The sequence below is a fragment of the Lygodium microphyllum genome, chromosome 19 (genome assembly GCF_053477565.2).
Source record: "Lygodium microphyllum isolate KBCC chromosome 19, Lygodium_microphyllum_v1.1.10, whole genome shotgun sequence".
NCBI classification, from domain to species: domain Eukaryota; kingdom Viridiplantae; phylum Streptophyta; class Polypodiopsida; order Schizaeales; family Lygodiaceae; genus Lygodium; species Lygodium microphyllum.
Window position 1 is genome coordinate 68,782,432 of NC_141153.1, and position 21,295 is coordinate 68,803,726.

The 21,295-nt window shown below is 45.5% G+C and overlaps 1 protein-coding gene across 2 annotated transcripts in view; it reads right to left on the bottom strand.

Annotated features, from left to right (window-relative positions):
• Positions 1 to 21,295, bottom strand: part of LOC148019992 (Nucleic acid-binding proteins superfamily) — a 66,137-nt gene that overhangs the window by 25,684 nt on the left and 19,158 nt on the right. For both annotated transcript variants that reach the window (XM_087700236.1, XM_087700237.1), the window contains exons 3-4: positions 12,998 to 13,056; positions 6,387 to 6,546 (exon numbers count right to left, since the gene is read on the bottom strand). In XM_087700236.1, coding sequence (XP_087556362.1) covers positions 6,387 to 6,546; positions 12,998 to 13,056 — 219 coding nt within the window. The remainder of the gene's footprint in view (positions 1 to 6,386; positions 6,547 to 12,997; positions 13,057 to 21,295) is intronic.

Consider the following 21,295-nt stretch of genomic DNA (forward strand, 5'->3'; position numbering starts at 1 on the left):
GAGAGGAGGCTACTGGTCTGATTTGCAGCCATTGGAGAACCTTTTGAGGCGCCAAGGGCAGAAAAAGACCAATCAACATCAGGTGACAGCATCTACAGGCTATTGAAGCTATGCAGGGCAGCAACTCCATTTGACTGATTTCAGTCATTCTTCGCAACAAAACTCTGAATTTTCTCTCTCTACAGCTTTCCCTCTCATCTCCCAACCATTTTACAGCTTTGCTTCGAAGATCTCAGCATTTGAACCCTTGGAGGTTGACAAATTTCAGATTTCTATTTCAGATTTCTCTGCTATAAAGTAGTAGAAATTAGGGTTTACCGACAACCTTGGGAAGCGTGCCAAAAATTGGAAGCTCCAAGACTTAGATTCAACAAGGCTGAAGCTACTTTTAGCCTATTCAAGTGGAGGAACCAGCAAATAATTGAATTTAGGGCATTTTCCATCTCCATCAAAGTGGGTGAAGGCCAATTGATAGCTCAAATCAAGGGGCACATCAGATTAAAGACTTGCTGGTGATTTTGAACAACAAGGGGAGTTGAAATACCAAAAGGGGTGCCAATTTTTAAGCCAATCAGGTGTGCATTGTCCAAGATCAATAGGTAAATTTGTATTTTTTAGATTTGCATTAATTGTTTGTTGTTGTAATTAAGTTGTAATCGATACTCCCACTCCTTAACAATGGTGACCCTCTAATCTCCACTAACTATAGGACCATAATGATTGGCCCTACACTCACTAAGATATATGGACCAATATTGGAGTATGAGTTTAGTGCATGGGCTGAGATGCAAGGCACGAGAGCACAAGGGCAGGCTCATTTTAGGCGTGGATATACCACATTGGATTATATTCTCACACTTAGGGCAATAATTGAGTACTAACCCAAAATTTTCACTAAGGAAAGCAGCTTAGGTCTGGTTAGCGCAAGGCTATGCAACCCTAGGGACCCTTGAGAGCCAGTGTACCCATATATAGTTTCAAGAAACTCACACCAAACTATGGTAGTTTAACACACTAGTCACACCTACTCTTCTGTATACAACGGAGGTTTGGGGTTACAACCTATATCACAAACGATTGAGTCCGACCAAACTGGCCCAAAGAGAGGCCATTATGATGGTTGGGACCGCATAGAGAGACCATTGGTGATAATGATATCATGCATGATCAGGAGTAAGCCCTACGCCCCACTACCTATCATCAAAGCAGAGTTAGGGGTAGCACCTATAGTTATGGAGGCACTCTTTATCAAAAGATGACGTACCAGCGAGACAATAGGGTTTGCGGGAAGGAACACGGAGTAAACTCGACAAACATGAAGAAGAGAATAGAAGAGAGAAGAAACTCCAATGAATGAAATGATGAAGTTCTGAATCACGGAGTAAATGTGATACAAGGGAACAAGGGTGCTGTAGCACAAGGAAAACGATGAAGACAGCCCCAAACCACGAACCACGAACCACTCTTAAAGGGGTGTGAGGGCAGTGGAGAGGCTGGAGAGAAGAGGTGACGGACTAAATGAATCAGCCATAAGGAATGAATGAGGGAGTAGCCTATAAATAGGCACAGTCAGTCTGGGGTGGGCACCTCTTTTTGGGGTTACAAACCCTAAACGCAAAATGCAGAAACGCAAAAACACAAACAATGGGTGAAGGGTAAAGGGTGAAGGGTTTCTCAACACCCCCTCTCAGGCCCAAAAAGGAGAAGAGAAAATTGAGGTGAAGATGAAATGCTACATGCTAAAGAATGCTCATGCAGCAGGTGCCACTTGGACAATGTCCCTCGTAGGGAAATTGTTCACTTGCCCAAGCGCCCTAGTACAAAGATGATGAAAACAAGCAATGCATAGGAGGAATGTCAGACTTTGTGTGGTGCTGAGAACCATAAGGATATACCCGTACTCGATCTCGGGAGTTAGCTTCATGCTGACCAAGATACCAAGGCAAGAAGAAGAGGAGGAGGAAGATCTAGAGAATCCCTAAGATCCAAAATTTCCACCTGAAAGGTAACCTATGGTAAAGAACAGTAGACAAAGTGAATTGGAGAACCTGAAACTCAACCTCGTGAGAGAAGCCACTAGCTCCGTGCATCCATGCAAGAAGGAATGCGAAGGCCTCGTCACCAAGTTGCAGCTAAACCTCCAAGGCCTCGATCTAGGTAGATCCTTGAGATCCTGGGAATCAAGAGGTGAGATGACTACTGGAAGAAAGCCACCCCATCCAAGGGTAGAAGAAGAAGATAAAAGACCTCCGCCAGGGTGTGCGAAGGATTGAGCAGTGGGTGGGGATCCCCCTTTGAAACTAGAGGAATAGGAGTCCCCCTCTGAAGTCACAATAGATATAGATGCCCCCTCGGAGGGCAAAGAAAGACCATCCCCCTCTGAGGTAGATAGGGAATCCAAAAACTTAGGGATCATAGACTCCAAAATGTCTGAGGATGAAGGAAGTGCCAGCGGTCGTGCCAAAGAAGGTATTTGGGGTGGTGAATAACTCCCTGAGGTGGCCTCTCGACCCTAAGTAGGTGAGGGTGAAGGGTGGGGCTTAGACTGAGCAATGAGTGGGCAACAATTGCTACTTCTCAATGGTGTAGACCGGGAAGCCAAAGAAGAGGAAGGAGTCGAATAGTCACTGTCTCTCAATGGAGCGCACTGACGAGGAGATGGTATGAAACAATCACAGTCTCTCAATGGAGCGCATTGCAGAACTGAGGGCCATGGTAGCCACTGTACCCAAAAATAGGTGGGAGAAGACTGTCGTTGGCATTGTGACGATCTCCCGGAGATCTCCCGGAGATCGTAGCGTTAATCGATTATCCATGTGCTCGAAAGCACTTAGTGCACATCGGATATGTCTTATTGCCTTGAGCATAGTACTCTAATAGCCAATGCAGAACGATCTCTGTGGCCGAGAAAGGAGAGGTGGCACAAGGAGTGCCTCAGCAAGTTTTGGGCATATGGGATGGTTATACAACAATGGCCAATGTTGTGACTATGATGCCTTCTGAAAGTTCCAGTGCAATATGCTTCTGTTTTGGCACAATACAATGTAATCAAGGATGATTGCAAGGATTTCAAGGGAAAGGTCTGTCATGGGGATGTGAAAGTTTTGAGATGCTTTACTCTTGCTAGTAACATTCGATTAATTTAATAATCAAATTTGCAATGTTGTAAGTCACATAGGATTATTGCATGGTAACAAGCCACGGACCATAAGGAAGCATTGGATGTCAAAGGCGAAAGTTGTGACAAGTTATGCCAACGAGGTTTTGTATGTCAATTGGTGTCAATTTTGACCCTAGGGCAATTAATTGACCAATTAAAGTTAGTGGTGACACTAGGGACTAGGTACTAATTAATTAACTTGTGTCTATCCAAGGCTCAATTAAGGTTGGGGACCACTTGGGTTGCAAATGGCCAAGCCAATTAAATTATGGATGGGCATATTTAATTTTGGGCAAGGTTAGAAGGGCTGAAATTAATTTTTAGAATTATTTAATTCTAAAAATTAATAAATTGGCTATAAATTGCTAGAAAAACGGATTAGAAGGCTACCACTTGCAAAAATGCCCATGCAATGTAAGAGAAGCTTGCTTTGGGGCCAGGAGAGACTCATTCAATGCATTCAACCTGTGAGAGAGAGAAAGGAGGTGTTGCTGATCAAATTGTGAGACTATAGACTCCTACTGAAGGCAGCCATTTGCTATAGGAGAGCCAAGAGCAGCAAGTGACAATATTTACGACATCAAGGGCTGCTGACAACAGCATTTAATATAGACAACAATAGGTTTGAGGCTCCGGGCAGCAAGCAATAGCATTTAATGCTGATCAAGGCAAGCAACAAGTAGTTTTGAAGGTTCTCTCGCATGGAAACTCTGAATTTTATCTCTTCTCAGCATTCTCCCACCTTCTCTAGTCCATTTTCTAAGTATCTCAGCATTTCTCAGCCATTTGGAGGTGTTTTCAACCAAATTTGGTAAACAACAGTGAGATTTTTATTGTAAACTCTAATTCTCAGCAAAAATTAGGGTTTAGCAGTCACCTTGGGACCATACTAGCACATAGAGACATCGTACAATGAAATCAACAACTGAAATTCAAGGAATTATTAAGAATTTCAGATGCCCAGCCCATCCCACTTGATTTGGGGCAGCATTTGGCCAGTTTGTATTCCCATTTGTACAAGTCTTGGGTAAAGATAAAGGGGCAAATTGCCCAAAAGGCTTGTTGATCAGTTGTGATAACAAGAGGGTGCCAATTTTGAGGCCAAGAGGGTGTTCAATGTCCAAGAATATTATGATAAAGTGTGCATTTCAGTTTATGTTCATTTGTTAATTGTTTTAATTAAGTGCTTGATCAAGTTTTACCATCCTCTCTCAGAAGGAAGGTTCATTTCACATAATGGGACACCTCAATCTATTATCAATGATAGAGATGCAAAGTACTTGGAGGGTCACTTAGCAGATTCACCTCACTAGTTGCAACTTTACCTATCAGCCATGTTGGTAGGGTTTCTCATGGAAAATCATGAAGATGGAATTTGGACATTTTTAAACTTTCTCAAAAACGTAAAACGAAGTGTTTAGAGCTAACTTTGGTCAAGGCTATTTCAAGTTCAGCAAAGCCAAAAGATCCAGAGCATTGATTGATGCTCAAGAGGGTGGTAGCACCTCCACTCTCTCAATACAATTGTGTTGAAAGATGTAGAAGTCACTTAATGGTATTATATGTTCATTTGAGGCATTGTTTGCTGACAGTATATCTACTTTGGGATTTATATGATGTTCCAATCTGGCACATTGATCCTTACCATGGCACTGAGTATCATATGCAGTACTTTATGTGAAAAATCTTGTGAATTGTGTAGGACAAGGGCAAGTCCATTAGCACATTAATTAATGTGTAGATGCAGAGAGCACACTAAATCAATTGGATCTTTTTTTAGCCGGACAAAACTATTAAATTTCGGCAACAAACTAAAGGTTTGACAAAGACACTGCATTCAATAGAGTCGATCATACTTTTGCTATGTACACATAAGGGAAAAGCTGTGAAACAGAGGAAAAAAGCTGACATGTCAATCTGTTTAGGAAAAAGGCTGAAACATCAAAATCTGGGATGGATCAAGGCAGCTTTCTCTTAGTCATCGCATCTGCTTGAGCATAGACAAAAACTGCAGGGAGGCTTTGCACATTCTTTCACCTCAAGTCACATATAGTGGCAGTACAAACTACTAGATTTGGTTATTCCCACAATCCTTGTCAGTTAGCTAGGAGACCACTTGGTTATTTTGTTTTATCACTAATATCCTATATATGGCTGGTATTGTTTTACCTTGGTCTAATTCAACATAGGTGTTTAATAGGCTCTTTTCTCCAAAAAAACAAAGTTTGTCTTTTTCCATGTTGTTGCTTTATAGAAATGAGGGCACCAATTGGGAGACCACTCTTTCAATAGCAGATCCAAGAGCAGCATGTGGGAGCTGAAGGGAGCTCAAGAACTATGCAAGTCTAATGTGGCCAAATTTCAGGACACTGATATTCTCTAGCTAGCTGCTGACCATGAAAAATTATGCCTTTTTCCATGTTATCCCTTTAAAGAGAAGAGGGCACCAATTGGGAGACTCTTTCATGTGGATCTGATGGGAGCTCAAGAACCATGCAAGCCTAGTGTGGCCGAATTCCAGGATATGTGATGCTCCAGCTAGCCATGTAAAGTAACGGTTTTACATCTCTCAAGTCTGTATAAGGCTTAAGCCAATCTTTGAATAACCTTTCCTCTCTGTCCTTTGTAACAGGTCTATTTTCGTGAAATAGCTTAGTTGATGCCCCACTCCTATGTACAACAAAATCCAAGGAACCATCATAACCTTAACAAGTTTACTGAGTTGATCATGTATGTATGTACATTGGTGCAAGCGTATTTGTGCATGTCAGTGCACACATACATGGGTGTTTGTATTAGTGTGTGTGCAGATACACATACACAGGCCAGTGGACCATGTACATGGATGCATCTGTGGAGCTATGCTGTGCAATTATCAGCTGTACCTCCTCTATCTGATGAGGCAGCTTAGGAGAAATAAGCTACTCTCTCAAAAGGGTATAGCTCTCTTGTGACCACAATCTATGTTAAACAATAGTCAGGAACAAATATTATAGTTTTTTTTTTTTTCAAGATGCTGAAGTTTACCAATGCTTTCTATCTTGTAATAACATGATTTATGTGAATTTAAAGTATCTAAAGCCTCTGATCATAGTGATGTATCATCATGTTGGCAAACAAGCAGCCTAGATGATCAAATGAATGAAACGTTGATGCTTGATAACAATGTGCACTTCAGTGATGGTTGTGACTATCTTAAGGGAATGACAGATAAGAATATACAAACCATCTGGAAACTGCAAATCCACAAAAGCACCAAAATCTGTGACACTGTTCACTTTTCCTTCTAAAACATCTCCTTCCTTGATCTTTCCTATACTTTCTGACCACACAGCCTGCTTCTCTGAAAAGATCAGCCTCCTATCATCTTTGTTGGCTTCAATGACCTACTAAAATCATTCAACAAACCAAATATTAGGTGAACTTTGACAATCTGGCAGTGGCTTAGCTTAAGAATGCAACTTATAACAACACAAAGTTTGGACTCATAACAAGAAACAAAGTTTAGACTCTCAAACAACCACAGCAGGCACTAGCACTAAAATGAGAAGATAAACATCCCTCTAACATATGGCTAAGTGTTCATCTGATGCCCTCTAACATATGGCTGAGTGTTCACCTGATGAGAGAGGGTAGGTGACATGTACCAAAACAAAACACAGCAGGTCATAATAGTAGTTTAGTCCCATAAGTGAGGAGGAATAGGGAACACGTTCAACTTAAGATCTCGTTCATAAGTGATAAGCATGTATTCCCCCCCACCACCCCCCTTACCGAGCACCCCCCCTAATCCGCACCCAGGTCAAGTGAGCCCTCCCAAACCCACCCCCCCTCTTCCCACACGAGGTGATGAGCCACACACACCTACCACCTCCGCACACCAGCAGTCTTCCCCCTCCCACACAGCCACCAGCTCATCCGCCCCTGCCACCCGCCACACCTTCCTAAGACAGGCACAGCTGTTGCCACAAGAGTTCTTCCGCAGTGGCCCATGGTCCTACCTGCGAGTTGCAGAGCGCGGAGAGTTCCCACTACCTCTAGAGGTGGGGATCTTCGAGGTTCGTAAGTCAAGGAGGGGCAAGGTCCATCTACCAGCACCACCGGATGGACCAAACTACACCTTTTTTCTTCAGTCCTCTTACTCAGGGGAGTGGACGACTACACAGATTGAGGAGGAGTTGAAGTCAGGTGGCAGATCACATCTCCCAATGGATAGGAGATGAAGGATTGGCACTGTTTGCACAACAATGGTCAGGTTGCATGATGGACATTAACTGGTGGGCTCGTGCCGGGGGCCCACACTTGAGCATTATCTTTCGAGCCCCTCCACAGTGGAGAGTTCCGAGGGACGTGATCAAGTGGCCCCCGGCACAGGCGGCCCGTTTCTACCAATGTACAGAGTCGCGATTCTCAGCATGGCTGATAGATGCATTGATAGTACCACCGAGAGCATCTATCACCCCTATGGTCCGGCCGAGGGCCATCATGGGGGACTGGAGTTCACCATCGAGACCTACGGCAAAGCGCACTTGCATGCCTCATAGTCTCTCCTCCTCATCACCAGCATCCACACTGAACAGATGCCTGTTCGGTCAGTCATCACAGGTTTCCCCATGAGCTTACACCTTGCATCCTAGAATGTGAATAGTCTCCACTACAGTGGGGCGCGTGGTTCCAGGAAGTTGATTGTTCGGCAAGAGTTGCAGCCTGCCCTTGCCGGATGGATCGACATCCTACTTCTGCAGGAGCACAAGCTCACCCACACCCGGGCTCAATGGGTTGGGAAGGTACTTCCAGGCAGCTCGCACACTTACTGGGAGCACGCCATAGGTGCCCACGGCAGGAGTGGAGGCATATGCACCTCTATTGGCCCGAGTCTCACCACCTGTGTACGAGACCACGGGATGATAGTGGCAAGAAGGGTTCTAAGGATCACATTGGATATTGGGGACTTGTGTATTGGAGTCCTCAATGTCTATGCCCCTACGGAGGTTAGGGCACGTAGTAGGTTCTGGGTGGAGATCGTAGCTGGACAACCAGAGGTGGACTCCTGGATTGTTGGAGGAGATTTCAACAACCTGGAGGCCTTGGAGGACCAGCAAGGCAGAGGCAAAAACTACTACAGCATGGCTGGGGAGGAGCAGGAGGCATGGGAGGTCTTTTTGCTTGCAGTCGGAGCACGTGATGCCTCGAAAGACCCTGCCTTCCATAGGAGGGAGAGGTCGTTGGACTTCTCTTGGGGATACAGGCGGCTAGATGGAGTCTTCTTGGAGCGGTTGGACAGGTTTTATGCGGGAGAGTGGGAAGGCTTTCGTGGAGGCCAGATTGAGCAGTTGGCAGGCACCACATTATCCAATCATTGCCCGGTTCTCCTGCACTTGACCCCCCAACATCCGCCCTAGACACACGATCCTGTCGGATCCCTGACTCGATCTATAGGAGGGAGGAGGTGATGAGACACGTAGAGCAGATTTGGACCAGAGAGTGGGATAGGAGGGACCGGATAGCAGAGGAGGTTGCAGAGGTCCTAGCCGAGTCAAGCAGAATCTGCCATGAGGCAGCCACACAGGCCAAGCAACAGTGTTGGGAGGAGGAGAGAGCACTCCGGCAGGACATTGCAGCCACGCAGAGATTATTGCAGGAGGGACTAGGGAATCCCATCCTCCAAGCACAGGGGATACGCGCGCGTGCAGCCATTGCTGGCCTAGAGGACAAGCGCTCGGAGTTCTCTTTCCTCACCTCAACAGCCTTTTAGGCGCGGAAGGGGGACACGGTGTGCAGGGAGTTGTTCCAAGTGCACCAGCCGCGCACCACGGGAGAGTAGATACGCAGCCTTCAAGATCAGTATGGGAGGACCCGTTCTAGCCCAGATGAGATGATGGAGATTGCCACTGACTATTACACGCACCTTTTTCAGCAGGAGCCAGCTTCAGCAAGAAGACAGAGATGTAGATAGCAGGTATGGGATCACATCCCATCCCTCGTCACAGAGGAGATGGGACACTCCCTCCTAGCCCCCTTCACAGAGAAGGAACTAGAGGAGACTTTCCATACACAGGATGAGCAGAAATGCCCGGGGGAGGATAGCCTCTCTAAGGCCTTCTTCACTACCTACTGGGAAGTGGTGAAGGATCCCCTACTGAGGGCTTTCCAGGAGATCTTCACCTCAGGACAGATGCCAGGGAGTCTCTCGGCAGGCCTTATCAGTCTTCTCCCCAAAGGGGGAGACCGGTTGGAGCTATCCCAGTGGAGACCGATCACCTTATTGTCAGTGGCCTATAAGGCACTGGCAAAGATGATTGGTAGGCGACTATGCCCCGTGCTTCCAGATATCATTCATGACACACAGACAGGCTTTGTCTAGGATAGGAGCATCCTAGACAATGTATTTATCTTCTTTGAGGTGACAGAGTGGGCTCAACATAGTGGACAGAGACTGGCAGTACTACTCTTGGATTTTGAGAAAGCTTATGACAGGGTGGACTGGGATTTCCTAGAGGGCACCATGGTGAAATTGGGATTCCCCCACACTTGGATTCGTGGGGTCTCTGGCCTGTACAAATCGGCCACCAGCAGGGTTCTCATAGGCGGAAGGCGAGGGGAGGAGTTTCGGCTAGAGAGATCGGTTCGACAGGGTTGCCCCCCAGCCCCATACCTATTCCTACTCTTCGCAGAGGCGATGTCTTACTTCCTCACGTCACGTGTGAGCGGATTACACAGCCTTCGACTTCCAGTGAGAGAGGACACTGAGTTGTTAGACTCAGAGTACGCAGATGATATAAGCCTCTACATAGAGGACGATGAGTTGATGCTGGAGAGAGTGAGGCTGGCTCTTGACATGTTTTGCTTTGCAACGGAAGCAAAAATCAACTAGCAAAAGTTGGTTGGTTTCCTCACAGACCCGAACTCCAGCACGGAGTGGGGCATCCACCTAGGATTCATATGGGTGAGCAAAGGGCAGACCGTCCGATACCTAGGGTTCCAGATGGGACTCGACATCACTCATGCCCAACAGTTTCTTCCTGTCCTTGATTCTATTCGGAGGAAACTGACCTACTAGAGCACGGTTCACCTCTCACTAGCCAGTCGACCCTAGTGTTTAACCAGGTCCTCCTAGCGACGGCCTGGTACATCACCTCGTCTTGGTGCTTCTCCTCATCGTGCGTAGTGCAACTTCGCCGCATAGTGCGGAATTTCCTTTGGTCTGGGTCTAATGGCTCCAGGGATTCCAAGGCCAAGGTGGCGTAGGCGACCATCATACGACATAGATCAGAGGGAGGGCTTGGGATCATAGACCCAGAGTATCAGAGTATGGCCCTCTTGGGCAAGCTAGTTGTCCGCGGTCTCACACCAGGCGGGCAGACCTGGAAGGTCTTATTGCAGGAGGGCCTTCAAGATTGTAAACTGAGGCTTAGCGGCGAGTGGAGGCCGTCCCTGAGATGGATCTTCACGTCAGCCCAAATCACCTTTCCTTCGCAGTCTACTCCGCATGTGGCGGGGCCTTTGTAAGGCCCTAATCCAGAGCCCCCCAGGTTGCCAGGAGGAAATAGATCGTCAGCCGGTGATCTGGGAACCTCCAGGTCAAAGATCGGGAAGGGGCACAGATAGGTGAGTGCCCCCACATCCAGTGGCCTGGGTGGGAGGCCGGCCCGCCTCATACCATCAAGACATGGCGGGAGGTGTACAGGATGGCGGACGAGGAGGTGCTGCAGCGAGTATCAGGTTGCCAGAGAGGAGTGGAGTTGAGGAGAAGAGAGATAGACGCAACAATGCCTCTGGAGTGGCTTATCCCCCCCCCCCCCCCCCCGATACGAGAGCCGATAGAGCTCGGGGAGGTATGGGCAGCTAGGTTTTCACCAGCAGGCATCCCCCTTCGGGTGGCAGGTAGAGTGGGTGGCACCCTGCAGGGGACTTTCTTCGCCATTCAGGAGGGGGGGACGTCTGGCCCTTGACAGAGGGCAGCAGGATGAGAGGATTGCCACCCTTTCGTGGAGAAGGATTCAAGTGGTGGGTCTTCAAGGGAAGACTTGACGACTGGACCCCTATGTTTTCTGGAAGGAGCTCAAGGAGTGGCGCCTTTGGATCTGGGAGAGCAGACCAACTTGATGAGCTGGAGTGGAATCCAGGAGAGTGGCTATGGCCCAGGATTGGCAGACATGTACTGATACAGGAGGATATGGACTGGGCGCCGTCACGCAGCGGGCACTGGGGGTGGAGCACAGCATCACAGAGCCCTTCCGACGGACCTTCTGGCACCGCCTGTGGGATAGCTAGAGGCCGAGGAGGGTGTCGTATTTTTTATGGCTAGTGGCACATGGAGGCTTGGCGGTGGAAAGTTAGCTTGCCTAGATGCAGAAGGAGGGAGGTTGTAAACGCTGCACACAGAAGCCTTTCGAAACCCCAAAGCACTGCCTTTGGTCATGTGAGGAGGCGGAGCTCGTGTGGAGAGGAGCATGCCGTATCCTTCGACGTATAGCACCTAGCCTTGGGTGTATCTCATGGGGAGCCTTCTGTTGGCAGGCAATCAACCAGGGCCGTCACCTTTTGTATGAGGCCGAGATGCAGGACAAGATATTCATGATCGAGGCAAGGTCATGCGCAGTGGTCGGTCTAGAGGCTCTACCCATCCGCCAGGTACTCAAGCCCACAGCAGACCCCTCGGAGGTATGGGAGATCATAGGGAGTCTTACTGGATGGCATATTTGGAAGGTGTGGTGCCAAGTGGCTTTCGGCGGAGAGAGACTTTCAGCACATGAGACCTTAGCAGAACTCTGGACCTCCATCATCCACTCCCTCTGCGGCCGATGGGGTCAAGTGCAAGGCGAGTCCAGGGCTCGTCAAGAGCTCCGTGGTCACTTCATGCGTACTTGGGGCAGCCAGGGTCTGTTCTTTGTGATGCAGGCAGGCAGCCCCATTTGGCGATATAACCCCCCCCCCCCCCCCCCATGGCTTCTTGCCCCCATCCCCCCTAGACCGCCTTGAGAGGCTTGTATACATGATGTATTGGTGACTTTGCATCAGCTCCAGCTAGTCTGTTGAGCATGAGCACTCTGTTGTAATCAGCTTTTTGAGTAATATAATCAGCCACATTTTACGTGCAAAAAAAAAAGTGATAAGCATGTATCAAAGCCTCCTGTGAAGCTGAAAGTGGATACAATCTGACCTAAAAACTAGTAGGCATGGCACTACGCCTCATTTCTAACAATTGGAAATTGTAGAAATGAACCTACAGCTTCCACAGCTTGATCTCTGCCCTGAAACCTAGCCTGGCCCAGTGCTATCAGTTATGATGGGAAACAGGACACAAGCAAATGACAAGCCGAGCCTGTTTGCTAGGGTCAAGGAAGGGGACATACAAAGCAGAAGGTAGATAAACATATTAGTCTCTCAAAGGAAGTCCTGAATCAGCATTGATGACCCACCCATTCTCTTGAATAACCTTTCCACATTATTCAGCTGAACCACTTGCTTACAGACTATAATGAGTTATCAACTTGAACAGTAACACAGTATATTTGAAACATACTTAGATCAGACTTCCCTTCATATCATTGGCATTGAATGATTCATTTCTTTAAGTACAAGTTCTGCAACTTTTGGTATGACTTTTTATTCTTTTAAGAATGAATGTCTCTTACTTTAATTGCAAGAAAGCACACAAGTTCCAAATTAAACATGTCGTGTAGCTCTTCTAGAATTATCACATTACCTGTACCATGCCAGTGCCAACCTAATAGCTCCTCAACAATGCTGTATATCTTTTCTTAATCAATTTTGGTATTTAGTACTATATGTCCAATTCCAATTCAAACATGGGTTATAACTCGTCTAACATACCTTTACCATGATAGTTTGTCCTATCATGTCCTGCCCCACATCCACCATTGTTTTCCCATCTGCAAGTTACACAACTTCCATGTTGATTTTGAACATATAAATGCTGTATTCACACCCTTTTAAAAGAAAATTCATTTTAAGGCATAAAAGAGCATGCTTATAAATAGTAATGTATGCTTTCTTTTACTATTTTATGTGAAGAGACAAAGAAAAATCTAACCAAACACTAAGTATGCATGTTGAAAACACCATGTACAATAATGTGTCAAAGGACCTCTTAGAGAGAGAGAGAGGGCTGCTAGAGCTTCATTGACAACACTTGAAAGGGAGGAGGAAAGACAATAAGGACATAGGTAGGTGGCCGAGAGGATCTATGCGGCCAAAGAAGAAATACATGCTATGAAGGAAGCCAGATCAGAGTATAAGAACCATGCAAGGGCCTCTTTCTAGATACAAGTAGGAGATAAGGTGAACAAAGAATTCTTTCCCACCACAGGTCCTAGACACTCTAGACAGGGTGTTAGGAGACTTAGAAGAGTAGATGGATCCCTTGCCCAAGGACTGTATGAGGTAAGCCAAGTGCCCACAAATTATTCCATTGCTTTGGCACGACAACGAGGCCTCCAGAATTGAAGAGGGATAAAGAGATTGTATGACAGAGTACCAAGAGAGTCATCATAGAGAGCATGAGGATACATTTGATAGCCCCATTCTCAAAGGAGGAGATTGTCAAGGCCTTGCTAGAACTACCATCAAGGAAGTGCGTAGGGAATGATGGATTGGACTAATTAAGCACAATCAAGGCAATCAGCCTAATATCGTCTTCCAAGAAAACATTCCTTTATTTCCCATGACAACTTGTCATCACTGACCCCTGCCATGCATTTACCATCAAACACAAGCACTTTGAATAATCATCCAAATCACATCCCTATAATCAGTTTAATGCAAAAGCATTTAGGACGTTATTTGATTAATCAACAAAAACAATGATATCCTTTCCAAACATTGCGACTATTCCAAGCATTGCAAGAATAGTCGCGATAACCTTTCCATCGCGTATTTGCTCTCCCCCTTGGGATCAGGAGCGGTTCTATGTAAAATTTACCTAACATACCCTTCTTTCAACTAAGGCATATGTTACGGTTTCAAATATTGTACAAGACATAAGTTTTATTAATCACTTACATTGATTGACAACCCAGCCTTCTTCCCAACAAGTACAAAAGCATCGGTCTTTCCTTCGACTTAGGGTTTCCTAATCCATGAGCTCTTCGCTTGCCCTAGAGTTGTTGTTGCATCTAGCCCAACCCCAAATAGGATTCTCAAGGCATCGTAGTTTTAATCCTAATGATTATTATTTGCACTAGCTACACACAACATCAAGACTCCCAACCTATCAAACATAAGCTATTAACGAGAGCTTGGGCAAAGGTCTGGGCAAAGGTCTGGAGCTTCGAAAATGATTCTCTTCTAGACTAAGTTGCTTACCATGCAATCCATCAGGTATACAAGTTGCAACATATACCTTTGAAGTGATGGAAACGCACCTACTATTGCGAGGACGGGAAGTTGACACTGCGTGAAGCCTTATATATTGTTTATGAATTTATCACATAGCATCTAAATACAATTAACTTCTCTTGATACACGTATTTGGGAAACTCAATCCTTCAAATACTTGCGATACAGTTTATCCTTTTCAATGTCCTATTCTTGTGCGGCATAATACCAATCCAATACTCCTCATGCTGGAATCAAAGCAAGCATCTATTAATTTGGAAATACATTACTTACGACCGGTATCGCAGTTGAATTGGTAGCGATGTCCTTGCCCGAGGCTTCGTTGCTCGTTGAGGGATTGCCATCTGCGTGCGACAATTTCCGCTTGGGTGCCATCCCCGATCTTCTTCTCTTTTAAACGCACTTCGCACAAGGCTTCCGCGCCTTGTACTCGATTAGCAGGGGCCAATTGGGGAGCGAAATGAGCTTGCAATTAAAGGATAATCTCGCGGAAACGGGGTATGGGTTCACGGGCAACGGGAGCAGAAAGGACGCGTATGGACACCCTCTAAGGAGTAGAAGAGAAGGAGATCCTTCCCAGGGTCTCTCTCTCTCTCTCTCTCTCTCTCTCTCTCTCTCTCCTTTGTCTCTCTTCTCACCTCTCCCTTTCTCTCCCTCTTCTTCTTCTTCTTCTTCTTCTTCTTCTTCTTCTTCTCTCTCTCTCTCTCTCTCTCTCTCTCTCTCTCTCTCTCTCTCTCTCTCTCTATGTGCCCGTGCAACAGCAAATCAAGGCCTCTCTATCCCCTTGCGATTGGGGGGGGGCCACATTTTAGGCGGCGGGCATATTACATCATCTCATCCCGATGGGCAGCAGAGACAGACTAGAGAACACCCAATGGAGACCAATCACTTTACTTGGAACAACATATAAAATCCTAGCCAAAATTATCAGTCTCAAACTATCTCTCTTGATGCCAGACCTCATTTACCCTACCCAAACTAGTTTTGTTCGGGAGTGCAGCATCCTTAACAATATCTTCACCTTCCGGGAATCCATAGCTCTTCCACAATCCTGCAAACAAAATCTCATTGTTTTGCTTCTTGATTTCAAGGCAGTCTATGATAGAATTGATTAGGAGTTTCTAGAGGGCACCATGTTGAGGATGGGTTTCCCAAAGCAATGGATCAGAGGTGTATCAGCTCTATATTCATCACCTCAGGGCCAAGTCCTCATTGGTAGGACCAAAGATGCTAGATTCAACATTCAAAGATAAGTGAGATAGAGATACCCCATTGCACCTCTCCCTTTCTTATTTGTTGCAGAGGCTATGAGCTCCTTCCTGAGGGATAGGAATACAAGTATTCGAGGCATCAGACTTCCCATTCAGAGTTTGAGGAGTTGCTGGATGTAGAGTTTGCAGATGACACATTTGTGTACGTAGATGGGGATGAAGAGAATTTTAGGGCCTTTAAAGCTGCAATAGAGGTCTTTTGCAAAGCCTCAGGAAATCTTATTAGCTGGCACAAATCCTATGGATTTGGGGTTTGCAATACTCGGCAAATAGACTGGAAACCACATGAGAGTGGCACTTCTGTGAGATACTTGGGCTGCCATGTAGGCATTGATATTTCTTCAGAGCAGCAGCTGGCACTCTTATTACTTAGCATAAGACAAAAGTTACTATATTGGAGTGCAACAAGACTATCACTAGCAGGCAGGGCAGTAGTTGCAAATCAGGTTCTGCTAGCCACCATGTGGTACACAACTTCTTGTTGGGCCTTCTATAGGTCATGCATTGGCCAAGTGAAGTGACTCATCAGGAATTTCATTTGGTCAAGCAGAGATAGTAGTCCTGTGAGGGCTAAGATAGCTCGGGATGTTATCATCCAGCCTAGATCCAGGGGTGGTTTGGGGGTTATTGAACCAAATAGTAAAAGTAGAGCACTGATGGTAAAGCTCGTTGTCAAGGGCCTTCTTCCGGGTGAGGAGCCATGGAAGAAGCTACTATTATGGAGATTAGAGACCATTGTTCCTACTCATGGAGGGCCGTGTCTGCTGGCAGTCTAGCGCACACTGGATATCTCAGCATATCCAAGCTACAAGGCTTGGGAACAGCTTTGAGGTCAGATTTGCTGCACCTATTATATGGGCATGGAGATCAGTATCTATAGGACTTCATCAGATTGACCCAGTGAGTAGACAGAGAGAGGCCACACCATTGGAGAGGACCCTCGAGCTTGACACACTGACCCGAGCGCTTGGCAAGGTGCTGTACGTGCCTGCTGTGTCTTCCCCAATGGGCAAACTCGAGTCAGAATGCAAACCATGTATCCAGTGGGATCGTAAAAATGAGCCTCAGGAAGTCCTTGAACTCATAGACCCACAAGGTTTCGAAGTGGTTGTTGAAGTCTGTTTCTCACCCTTCCCTGATGCTTGCTATCACTGTGGGAATACAGCCACTTTGCGAAGGCATATCCCAACAAGTCTTCCCCCCCAGAGCATGCAGAGAAGCAAGAGGTGGCGAAAGTAGCAGATGGAACAGCAGAGAAACAGTAGTTTGACAAGGCTAAAGATTCAAAGCTGCAACATCTTGCTAAAGGCAAACAATCTCAAGTACCAACGAAGATCGCGATGATGAACAGCAGTCTGCAAACCAACAAAAAACTAAAGTTGCACATCCCAGGAGAACAATGCCTCTGAGACACATCCAAAAAGAGAATGTGGACCTGAAGCATGGCCTGCAAAACATGAAGTAGCAGAAGAATCAGGGGAAAGTTTCCCTCAAAAAATTAGCAAGAACTCCCCTCGTCACAACTTCTACACAACCATTGATGGTCTTGATGAGAACTTTGATTATGCAGATGGGTGCTATTGAATGGCACAGAGAATCTTCCAGGATCACCATGGTATCCTAGAGCATAAGACGATTAGACAGAGAAATGCACAAGCAAGCACATTATGGAATCATTCGCAGGGACAAGCCTAGGGTTTGTTGGCAAGAGATCAAATTAGACAAAGAAGGCATCAGTGATATTTCTTATTATGGATTTAAATTTTTGTAGCAACATGCTGCATGGGTTAAAGCAGGCACACTCCTAGCTATTAACCACCCCACTTTTGCATGAAAGACAGGTGACAAGAAATGTGTGGCAGCAAATAACTGAGTTGATGGAGAAAACCATACTGTCCTACTTGTATACACCTCTAATGACCAGTGGAGGAGGATTGGTGAAAGACTGGATAATCAGCCCACTTTACTAGAAGGGGATTGGAAACAACATGCAGCGAATCTAATCACTTGCACAGAGGTGGATGCATGATGCTAGTAAAGAAAGAAGCATAGAATGACTTAACCCGCATGTATGAGAGACATGGCACTCTTGTCTCTAAATAAATAGGGATCTGGATACACATGGCATAACAAACATTCAGGGAGCACTTGGAGAGCCAGCCACATTGATAGAGTCTGTGCTAACTTAAGTGCCTAGTAGCTAAGTGGGGTTTCAAGATTAGAACACTAAGTCAGATTACAGCCTCAAACCACATCCTTCTTCACTATCTAAGATTTATCTGTCTGAAAGGACTACGAATAGGCCACCCCTTTAGGTTCATCACTTCACTTCTAAAGAATGATTGATTTGTACAGACCCTTAAGGAAACCCAGCAAGGAGCCCATGACACTACAGTTAGCCCAGACTATCTATGGCTGTAGTGTTCGGATGCCATTACAAAGGTAGCAAAACCCATGGGAAGGCTCAGATAGAAGCTAGGAGAAAGCACTACAACCTTGCCTCCTGCAGCAGAGAAGTGATTCTCCGAGCTGTGTAGGTTTGTCCTGATGACCTAATCCTTCATAAGTTGATACATGGCCTTATATCCTTCTTGAAGCTGCAGGAGGAGCATTGCATCCAAGCAGCCAAAATCCAACTCAGGGGTGATTGGGATTCTTGGAGATGGCCCAACTAATTTCTCTTTCACTGCACTCATATTGAAGCATGCAAAGGCAATGGTTGCTTTTGTTGATGATGAGCAAGGGAATCGCATTCAAATAACACCTATCCTCCATGGTTGGCTTGGAGCCAGCTATGCCTCAAGACTATGAGAAGAAGCTTCATGACTTTTTTCATGATATTGCAGTACATTTCCATCTGAAAAGTGCCTTCTCTTGGAAAAGCCCTTCACTGTGGAGGAGGTGAAGATAGTGGACTCCATGAAACATGGAAAATTGCTTGATGGGCTATCCCCAGAGGTATTTCAATGGATTTGGGAGGCCTGTGCTGATGACTTAGTCAATCTCCTCATCTGGGTCAAAAAGTCTGGAAGGCTCCTAGAAGAGTCTGTGCCCAGGGTGGTGGATTGAAGCAGACCTAGCCACTAGAGACAGCTCACCATGTTGGGCTTAGCCTAAAAGGTTCTCGCTAAGGCACTCACCTTGATGATAAACACGCTAGGGCAGTTCACCCTCATCGCCATGGTTTCATTTATGGCCATACAATATGTGACCCTATTTGAATTTTGAATCTAACACTCTCTATGGATTACACCTTGGGCTTGCAAGTTGATTTCGTCCTGGTCAATATGGACCTTGATAAGTCCTATGATAGCATCAGTTGGATATCATCATTTCCACACTACATGTGTCAATTTTCATTCATATGGTGGGAGCTTAATCGGTAATGCCTCAACCTCTGTCTATGTAAATGGATTCAAGACTACCCCCTTTGCACTTAAACGGAAAATTAGGCAGGGGTATCAACTTGCACCCTTGCTGTTTGCACTTGTCACAGAACCCCCACTTGGGAAGATTGGAAGGGAGATGCAGGTGATGGGGTCATTAAGGGCCTCACTTTGCCCTCGGGTCAGCAATCTGCAGCACTGTTCTTCATGGATGACAATGCAAACCTAATCAAAGCTGAGAAACAGTCCATAGATTGCTTCCTTAAGGTTTATGAAGACACTGCTTTTCTCTGTGTCACAAGCCAGCACCCAAAACTCTGCAAGATTTCTTAGGCTTAAAACAGCCTCTGGATTGGCTATTAAGCTATGGACTTAGGTTGATGAAGCTAGGACAAATCTTCAGGTAACTTGGGTGCCCTGCGGGAGTTGAAGTCTCTACAAGGCAGCAATGGCAGCAATTTAGCTGGTTTCATGCCAAGATTGAATGCAAGGTGGTCAAATGGCAAGAGGCCCCTCTTTCATTTGGAGGAAAGCTAACTATCCCAAAGTTTATCCTAGCCACAACCATCACCTTCCTGGGATTGGTATCTCCCTTCAACAAAAGTTCTTGGGGAAAAGTGGAAAAGCTTTTCAGAGACTTTCTCTAGGTAGAGGATGGGAAGTAAGTTGGGACACCCTAAAAGCTCACAAGGCCGATGGGGGACTTCCTATTGAAATTTTGCAAGAGAAATTCAACCAAACTCTGTCTTGGGCTCTTGAGACAGATCCATGAACCTCAATCATGGGCTGAATTGATGAGATATTGAATCCAAAATGCTACTACAATAGGCAGATCATGGCCTAGGATCAGGCAACAAGATGGGCAATGGTGATGTAACTCTGATTGTCGCCTCTTAGCACTGTTGGATCTTCATCTTGTATTCCCATATGCCATAGGATCCTCCTTAACCATACTGCTTCACATGCAGCAAAATAAGCTGCCTTGTACTTTGCTTTGGTAGAAGACAGTGCCACAATTGGTTGCCTCTTACTAATCCAAGAGAAGATTCCTGAACCCAAAGAAAAACAATATCCAAAAACTTATTTCCTGATATTGTGGTTACCTGCCCAATTTGAGTTACAGTTCCCCACAAGAGCACTTCCCGTATTGTATGCGATACCATAGTCAAGAGTTCCCTTCAAGTATCCGAGCACCCACATCCCAGCTTTCTAATGACTTTCTCATGGTTTGTTTGAGAACCTGCTTAAAACACCACCAACAAAACTGATATCTGGCTTGGTGTTACACAAGTATATGAGACTGTCAACCAACCTCTTGTACCTCCCAATGTCTCCTAATGCTAATATATCCTCAATGGATAACTTGGCATTGATCTCCATCAATGTAGCTATCTCCTTAAACCAAGTGATGCCAAATGATTTTAAATTCTCCCATTAATATGTCTTTTAAGAGATGAAGATTTTGCCAACAAGCTCTTGCTAAACTTCAATCCTCACACAATAGTAGCCTTTCGAGTCTAATGAATCGTATCTTCATAGTCACCTGTAATAAGAAGGCCGTCCACATATAGAACAATCACTACAACTTTTCACCATCCCTAAAAACATACATGTTAGCATTTGAGGCATATCTTTTGAAATTTAAGCCTAAGAAGAATTTATCTATCCATTGGTACCATGCACTAGGGGCTTGTTTCAGCCCATGCAATGCCTTCTTTAGCTTACAAACTTTATTCTCAAAATGGGGAAGCTCAAAACCCGATGGCTAAACCATGTATACCTCCTCCTTGAGGTTACCATTCAAGAACGTTGATTTAACATTCATTTGGTAAACTAGTCACTTCTTATGAGCAGCCATCGCAAGTATTATGCAAATAGTAGTCATTTTAGCAATTAGAACAAATGATTCTTGAAAATCAAATCCTTCAACCTGTGAAAATCCCTATACAACTAATCTAGCTTTCTACTTTTCTAAGATTCCATCATCCTTGTACTTTACCTTACAGATATACTTGGTGCCAATAATCTTCCTCTTTTCTAGCCGATCCACAAGCTATGAAGTATCATTCTTCATTATGTTGTCATACTCAGCTTGCATAGCCGCTCTCTACGTTGGA